Source organism: Babylonia areolata, chromosome 13 (genome assembly GCF_041734735.1).
Source record: "Babylonia areolata isolate BAREFJ2019XMU chromosome 13, ASM4173473v1, whole genome shotgun sequence".
Classification (NCBI taxonomy): Eukaryota; Metazoa; Mollusca; class Gastropoda; order Neogastropoda; family Buccinidae; genus Babylonia; species Babylonia areolata.
Window position 1 is genome coordinate 6,171,661 of NC_134888.1, and position 9,131 is coordinate 6,180,791.

General features: G+C 44.3%; 1 protein-coding gene across 6 annotated transcripts in view; it reads left to right on the forward strand.

Annotated features, from left to right (window-relative positions):
* The first annotated feature begins 4,868 nt into the window (after nt 1-4,868).
* LOC143289005 (ATP-binding cassette sub-family C member 4-like) overlaps nt 4,869-9,131 on the forward strand; it is a 68,399-nt gene continuing 64,136 nt past the window's right edge. For 5 of the 6 annotated variants that reach the window (XM_076597753.1, XM_076597755.1, XM_076597757.1 and 2 more), the window contains exons 1-2: nt 5,028-5,999; nt 8,629-8,739. In XM_076597753.1, coding sequence (XP_076453868.1) covers nt 5,926-5,999; nt 8,629-8,739 — 185 coding nt within the window. In that variant the 5' untranslated portion in view covers nt 5,028-5,925. Of the gene's footprint in view, nt 4,997-5,027; nt 6,000-8,628; nt 8,740-9,131 lie in introns of those variants that run through there. The other variant, XM_076597754.1, reaches the window with a different exon arrangement.

Below are 9,131 nucleotides of genomic sequence, written 5' to 3' on the forward strand. Positions count from 1 at the left end.
ACTCTCGGCACTCTGTTAAAGAAAATTCTATACACAATTATTTTTATTTTTTATGTAAAAAAAATTCTTGAGCGAACATTTTTGCTTTTCGCTTCTTCTACAACAACAGCTACTAATACTACTTCATCTTCTACTTCTCCTCCTCCTCAGTTCTTCATCTTCCATTATCCAGTAGTCTCAAGAACGTAGGAGCACCACCAATGACTTGATAACCAGTTCTTTCCGTTTTTCGTTTACGAGTGGTATGATTTAAACGATACTTCCTCTCTACCCCGTTGCAGCAGTACCGTGGCCCATCCACCCAAATTCCTCGGCCCTCACCTGCCGTTTCCGGCTCCCGTCCCCCAAATTGCAGTATGTTAAGATGTAGGTCAGAGTTTCCCTGCACAGGATTCGGCATCATGCTGGGGTCGCTGAACGACCCCTGTCTGGCCGGGTCACTTAGGATGTATAATCCCCCCCCCCACCCCCCAACGGTTTTGTTTTCACTCTTCATTAGTTCTGAATGAATTCAACGACTATATTAAACTTTTTTTTCTTTTTTTTTTTTTTTTTTTTTTTTGTAATAATCGCCAATTCGCTATTGCCCCTGGATAAGAACATCTGCGTATTTTGGCCCAGGGGCTGGGTTAACCTATTTGCATTCAATCCGACCTTAACCAAACATATGTAAATAGTTTCTCTGTGAAATGTGAATGCGAGAGGGTTAAAATTGCAAGAGCGATCTCAGCAGCGCCACAAATACATTTGCTGAGCGTTGAGAATGTTCATAGGTCTGTGGAGGTATTGTGGAGTTGGGAACGTTCTAAGTAAACGCTGAGCAAACTTAGCGCTGCTATGCTCGCTCAGTCGTGCAACCCAGTCCAGAATATTTACACGGTAAATTTCGCGTCCTGTCTAAGATGGCCACACCACGAAATTCCACTGTGTTCAGCCTCATTGTCCGTGTGTAAAAGCAAACGGATGACGCAGTCTACTGTTGTCATGTTACAGTTTTGATGGTGCCATGTGCGACTTCTATCGGCAGTGCTCGTATATAGATTATAAATTGTGCATTTGTAAGCTTACAGTGTGTGCAATTCCCAATGTCGACTGAGGGAGAAGACTAAAAGTTTTAGGAAAAAAAGATAATTTTTTTCAAAAAAAGCTTCGAAAGTTACGTACTCAAAAGGATCACACCGTAAAGAAGTATTGCATACCTACCCGAGATTTAACCCGCAAACGTCTTCCTTAAGTAAGTTAGCCTTGCACAGAATTTGCATGTTTTCTTCAACTGACGTAAGCATAATTACGTTGAACAGTTTTTTGTTTTCTCACTCCCGATGCCAGATCCGCCAAACCTGAGATATTCAATATTGGGGGGGAAAAAAAGGAAAAAAAGTTCTGAGAAATCACGCCATCTTCATTCTTCCTGCAGTCATCTTAGTTTTCTGTCACTCGTTTTTCCATCTTTCTACTCATCAGATAAAAAGCCGAAGTGTCTGTCCGAGTTCGTAGTACCCAAGACAGTGTCATTCAGTCGTCCGATTCCCCCATTTACGCTTTACCTATTATCAGCTTATCCTGAATTGGATATCCCGATTCGCCTATTCCCAGTTCGTCTTGATCTCGAAAACACGCACGCGCATGCACGTGCGCACACATACAGTACACACGCACGCGCACACACGCGCGGATCCCAAAGACGTTCTAAAAATTTCCAGAACACACACATAATTGTACATCTGAGCATAGACACTAAGAATTCTAGTCTCTGTGATATGAGCTTCAGTCTGACACAAAGATCGTCTGCTCCAAAGAAGAGTTCCTTCCCTTCGGCACTTCATGGCCCAGAAACTGAGACGATTATAATAACCAGAAGATACGCCTGCCTCTGTACGTGTGTAGCAATACAGCGGATTTCGTTAGTGAACCTCTGGAGGTAGTCTGCTCCCCGCCTCCCGACCCCCCCCCCCCCCCCCCCCCCCCCCCCCCCAACCCTCATATCACCTCAACCCCGAATTATGCACAAAAAAAGTCCCTGTTCCGGCTGACCCCTCAGTCACCCCACACCCCTCGACACTGCCTTCCCCGCTTGCACCCCCCACCTCCCCAGCTCCATCCCCTGAATTATGCAAGAGTCCCTGGGGCCCCCCCAAGGTCCATAACTCTTCAGAAAGCCCGAAGAACGTCAGCAGTAGTGAACGGCGAAGTAAAACTGCTTTGAGATATTACTACTACCTTTTTTTTTATATTATAATTATTATTTATTTATGCAAGCTTATCTATTATTTATTCACCTTTATTTTATTTATTTATTTAATTTTTTTTCTCAAGGCCTGACTAAGCGCGTTGGGTTACGCTGCTGGTCAGGCATCTGCTTGGCAGATGTGGTGTAGCGTATATGGATTTGTCCGAACGCAGTGACGCCTCCTTGAGCTACTGAAACTGAGGAGAGACGACCAACGCATGGTCAAGGTTGCCCACTTCAGTGTTTTTTCCGCCGTCCTCCCGCTGGGACGTGGCGATGGTGAGGGCGTGGCCCCTGCACTAGGCAAGGGCTGAGGCAAGGCTAGCTCCTGTGGGAGTGAAAGGCATTGCTCTTGTCTTACAGCTTCCCTCACCGCACCTGGGTCATACCACTAGGTCAGCCTGGAGGAGGGGAAATAACTAAACAGCAAATTAGTAGGTCTAGTAATTGCGTTTGAAAGTAGGTAAGTAATTCAGAATGTATTCTCTTTTCTATTTCAAAGAGTCAGACTGATGCGTACCCTGGTGACATCAATACTCTTGTATGCATGTGAATCGTGGACCTTAACAGCTGAAATAGAAAAGAGAATACAGTCCACTGAGATGAGATGCTTTCGAAGACTCCTGGGCATCTCCTACAAAGATCATATCACGAACGAAGAAGTTCGAAACAGAATCAGGCAAGTCATTGGGCCCTACGAAGACCTGTTGACCTTGGTCAAGAGACGCAAGCTCAAATGGTATGGCCATGTCACGAGATCATCAGGGCTTGCCAAGACATTCCTGCAGGGCACAGTGCAAGGGGGGAGAAGGAGAAGCAGACAGAGGAAGAGATGGGAGGACAACATCCCAGAATGGACGGGCTTGAGGTTGAGCGATACAGTCAGGAGGTCAGAAAACCGAGAGGATTGGAGGATGCTGGTTGCCAGATCACCTGTGGCGCCCCAACGGTCCACAAGACTACGGGATAGGTGAAGGTGAAGGTGAATTCAGAATGTGACTTGTCTGTGCTCTTTTTATGGGTATCGTCGATGATACGACCAAACGGCTGCTTTTGACAATTTGGACTGTGGAGTGGAATTTTGTCAGTTTTATGTCCTGTCACACATAGGCATACTGGTGCATGGGAGTAGGTGTTTTGACTCACCGGGTGCAAATGAACTCTGAGAACGCAAATCGGCATATCATTAGAGCCCCCAAAATGGATTAAAAAGCAACAAAAGTATACTATTGATATAAACAAGTGCAAGAAAGAGGTTCTTGGTGGCAGAAAGGAAAGACGGCACGTTTGGTAGTGTACATTGATAACTCAGTGTTCCTTTCTGTAAATCGATAGGGATGATTCGAGTTCAAGTTAAATTTTACAGTGAGCTATAAACTGTATTTGTGTTGGCCACAGCTTTCGCAGCTGCCAAAGAGAGGAGTTGGTGTTGTAAAAAAAAAAAAAATCTAAAATTTTTTTTTTGCAACTGTCGTAATGTGACACACTAAGTAATTATGGACAGCGGGTAATTATCCGTGACTGCCAGTGCCGTAGACAGGAAAACTGAATAAACTATAAAGCAGCCTATCATACTAGTAGTGCCAGGTGCTGATCATAGTGTAAGTTGGGTGTATGGACACACGATATGTCATTAATGATGATATTTTGTTTACCAAATAAAACTGAACGTTGTACACAACAGCAGCGGCGGCGGCGACGCTATCAGTAGGCAACTTGAAGTTATGAAGTCTGGGTCACTGAGAAATCAGTACTGGCTGACTCAGAACGTTTGTACTCGGCTGAGTGCTCGGGTACATTTTAGCAGGCCATTCTTGATCAGTAGTAGAAGACTGAGTGATATAATATAAAGCTCTACAAACCTAATTTTAGTCAAACTGGGACACTTCACTTATAACTTGACCCGGGCGCAATATACCTTTTTGTCAAGTTGATCACACACTTTCGCGACAGTGCAAAAACTGCTGCTTTTTTTTATTTTTTTTTTAAACTATACCATGGTATATTCATACCGTAATTTATTTTTGGCAGACATGGATGGCAAATTGATCAACCTTTAGGGAAAACGGCATAATGATAGTCAACCCCTCACGCCCGCCCGGGGGTAAAGGAGACTGAGGGTTGGGGTGGGGTGGGAGGGCAGTATGGTCACTTGAAGCTCTACCGGGCAGCCGTGCCGCGCAAGGCCTCATTGTCACGTTGCACTGATGCGAAGATCGGACGGCATCTGCTTTCTGAGAGAGAGAGCAACCCAAATTTCGTCTACTGAGTCAACGATTCTGTTTGTGGGAAACTAACACTGACAATTGCAGACTGTCACGGGGATTGACCGTAACGTCAACTGCGAAACCATCAACCACTGATGGAATATCACTATGCGTGACTGTGGTTTTCGACTGACCTGATGCTGAAGGGTCAGAAAGGAATGTCCGCACCAAAACGATGTCGTCGGTGTTGTGCAATGGTATACATGACCGTGACCTGGTGAGGAGGTTTCATTGGTAAATGAGAGGGGGTGGTGGTGGTACATGTTTCGTCCTGAGCCAGGTTGCTGCCAGTTGTGCAACAGCCTGTACACGATATTAAAGCCAGCATCTTGGGACCCTACTCGACTGTACACGTGAACAAGAAGTCAGTCCTCTACGGATATCATCGCTGTTTAAAATCTCCAGTCTTGTCAGTGAATTATACGAACGTAAGGGGCAACTTACGAACCCGAAACTCACAACTTGACCTTTGAACTATCCTCCACTGACAGATTGACCGGTGAGGGAAAGTCAGTTACAGCTTTTGGGCTGAAATATATTTCCCTCTGAGAGGATGCATTTCGCTCGTTTAAGAAATGAACGGTTTGAGCTTAAACTAGAGTTTAATTGATTGGCGCCAGAGGTATCAGGCGAGTTGAAACGAGCATGATTTGCGGACTACTTGTATTCCTGCGTCGCGGATTTGGCGCGGTGTCAGGTAGTTAAGAAGCCTAGCAGACGACAGGACAGGCAGGATCTCTTATGCACAAACTTAACTGTAAAGTCACGTTAGATGTCACAGAATGTTTGGCCAGTGAAACGAAATTTGATTGTAGTTGCTCATCGTTCGCCACGTGGATGGACCATCAGTGTTGCATCCACTTAATTTATAAGTTTCACTACTGACTTCTGCTGGAACTCAAAACAGAAACTCGTGCAGAAACTCATGGTGCATAGAGACGAGCCACGCCATTCCCTGTCTTATCGTAATTGTTTTATGGCGCACATAATTTTGGTAATGATTTACGTGTGTGTGTGTGTGTGTGTGTGCGTGCGTGCGTGCGCGCGCCTCTGTGTGAAGAGGGGGGAGGGGGAACGATCGAGTCAGAGTGACCCCCGGAAGTGAAAACAACAAGAGTGCACGAGTACCGAAAATCACGAGAGCATGTTGCGTGTCAAAATTTTGCTTTGTTTAACGATATTGAAGCCTTCCAACCCGTCCCAAGCCCACTAGCCGAGGCATTATGTGCCGCATGTTGACTAAGGCCGCGTCCTGATAAAAACTAGGTATCAGAGGTATGCATGCTTATCAGAAAGACTTTCCAGTTTGTCACAGTGCCCCTGCTGACGGGGTGAGAGACCGCTGACTGTTTACAACTCGGTCCGAAACCAGCAGCCACTCACAACGGCAAAAGATCTGAGTGAGGAAGAGGTTCACAAGAGACGAGAATGGATGAAACTGCCCGACATTTCAACCCCAGCCCGATGCAGTCAGCAAACTGGATCTCCAGGGTTCTGTTTTGGTGAGTTCGAAATAATTAACGCTTTCACAAAAATTTCCTTTTGTTCTTTTTGTTTTCCTTGTCAAATGGTTCGTCATTTATGTACTGTTTGTGAAACATTTTATACAGTATAGAATTAACAACACGATATACGAAGGAAATACGTATCAGTTAACAATAAGTGTTGTGTCATTTTCAAAACGACTTTTACAAGAATCCTTCAAATTAAAAACAGAACAACGAAAATAATGATAAACAGGCATTCCTTAGTACGTAAGTGCATACAATGCATATGACATAGAGTGCAAAACATTTAAAACAAATCAATCGCACTTGATAAAAAAAAAAAAAATAAAAAAAAAAAATAACACACGTACACACACGCGTGCGTGCACATATTCACCCCCCTGCCACCCAAGTCCCTCACCCCCTGCACACAGAGTATACACTACAAATCTAATATGGTTTAAAGTGAAAAAAACATTTAATGAACTCACGCACTCAGACAGACAAATGAATGTCTAGACACCTCACTGCATCACAATGCACGGTTATTGAATACAGATACAAGTGCACAGAAAACGCAGGCTCATTGATCTTCAGCGTTCATGGGCTGCAACTCCCATGTTCACTTGTATGTACAGGAGTGGGCTTTCATGTGTATGACCATTTTTACCATACCATGTAGGTAGCCATAGTTGGTTTTTGGGGGTGTGCATGCTGGGTATGTTCTTGTTTCCATAACTCACCGAACGCTGACATGGATTTCAGGATCTTTAACGTGCATATTTCATCTTCTGCTTGCGTATACACATGAAGGGGGTTCAGGCACTAGCAGGTCTGCACATATGTTAACCTGGGAGATCGGACAAATCTCCACCCTTTACCCACCAGGTGCCATTACCGAGATTTGAACCGGGGACCCTCAGATTGAAAGTCCAACGCTTTAACCATTCGGTTGTGAAGCTCGTCAGGTTCATTGATCAAATCTGCATCCAGCTTTCCTCTCCCTGCCTTACACATCATGGCTATGAGATGTTAGCTGTATGTTTCTGTGTCTTGTTTTTTTTTTTATACTCCTTGCTTTCCCTGCCCTGCATTTGAAATATGCTCAGCAGCCCCATCATTGTATTTCATTAGTAAAAAAAACACAAGTCTTATGCATGATTGCAGCTTGTAATTCTCTAGTTATGCTGTTAACTTGTGGGATGAAAACTATACCATGGAGTGTGTGTGTGTGTGTGTGTGTATGTATATGAGTGTGTGTGGGTGTGTGTGTGAAATTTAACCTCTATTCACGTAGTGTGTAATTCAAAATTTGTGTGTAAATGTGTTCATGTGCATTTGTGCATGTGCACACATGCAATGCATGTGTTCGTTCTTTAGTTTAGCATCTTTTCACTATCAGTGATGTGTGTGTGTGTGTGTGTAGTCTATCTGCAAAATGTCTCAGTGGATTATTGTATATTATTAAGGTTAAAAAGGTTTAAGGTCTCATAGCTTTTTACAGCTATCAGAGCAGTGAATTCATATCCACTGTGTCTAGGGTTTGGCATAGGAAGGCAAGGCCCAATCCTTTACTCTGTTTCAGTTTCAGTAGCTCAAGAAGGCGTCACTGCGTTCGGACAAATCCATATATTTGCTACACCACATCTGCCAAGCTGATGCCTGACCAGCAGCGTAACCCAACACGCTTAGTCAGGCCTTGAGGGGGGGGAAAAAAAAGAGTAAATAAATAATAGATAAATACATAAAAAAGAATTACTACTACTAACAATAATATGTATAAGGCGCAAAAACTTGATGAAGTCAACTATAAGCGTACAAAAAAGGGAAGAAAAAAAAATTAACCTACCCCAAGTAAGTGGTGTACCCATTCGCGCCTGGGCGGACTGGGGAAACTTGAAGTAAAGTGCCTCACCCAAGAACACAGCACCAGGCCAGAATGAGGGACTGAACCCTGACCCCTGGATCAGAAGTCAAGCGCCTTACCGCTTCTGCTACAGCGACTCCATAATAATAATAATAATAATAATGGTATTTATATAGCGCTGAATCTTGTGCAGAGACAAATCAAAGCGCTTTCGCACCAGTCATTCACACGCATGCGTAACTCTAAAACTGTAGAAACTAAAGACAAGGAAGGGCAGGCAAGGGAGGCTATTTTGGGAAGAGGTGGGTTTTAAGGCCAGACTTGAAAGAGCTGAGAGTGGAGACTTGACGAAGCGAAAGAGGAAGTTCATTCCAATCGCAAGGTCCAGAGACAGAGAAAGAACGGCGGCCAACAGTCGAGTGTTTGAATCTGGGTATGCGTAAACAGAGTGGATCCGAAGCCGATCGTAGTGAGCGAGATGGAGTGTAGAGGTGAAGGCAGCCACAGAGATAGGAAGGGGCAGTTTTGTGAATACATTTATAACATGGAGTGCTGATCTTGTACTTTATTCGGTGTGAGACAGGGAGCCAGTGGAGATGTTGCAAAAGAGGAGTGATGTGTTCAGATCTTTTCTTTCTGAGGACAAGTCAGGCAGCAGAGTTTTGTATGCGCTGAAGGGACTGAATGGATGAAGCAGGCAAACCAGACAGTAGAGAGTTGCAGTAGTCAAGGCGAGAGAGAATGAGAGAAACGACACATTATCATGTGTCATTGCAGGTGGTTAAACCCACTGATGAAGAAAGGACACAAGAAGGAGTTGTCCGAGGAAGATCTGTTCAGCGTGGTTCCCCAGGACAGTGCCGATCATCTGAGTGTTGGGTTGGAAAGGTGAGTGTTTTCATATTTTTGTTTATCGTTAACTATGATAAGAGGTGCACATTTATTCAGAGATGCCAATTTTGCTGTATTTTGTCCTGCTTGGTCACAGTTTGTTCACATGTTACGCCAACATCAAAATTGTTCCAACGGGTTCATTTTCGACTACATAGCAACGTCACATACTTTCCTGTCGTAACATCACCCAGATGCTCTTGACCTATCAATCACAAGGCCAGGGCAGTCACTGCTGACCTTGGTCTCACGTGATGATGCTCAGCTAATCACATGCGTGTTAACAATGAAACAGCACTGAGTGGACCAACCAATCAGCTAAATCGTTTGCCTGAACAAGAGAGAACGTGGCAAAATCAAGTTACGTCTTGGTCAAACAGTGTCTGTGC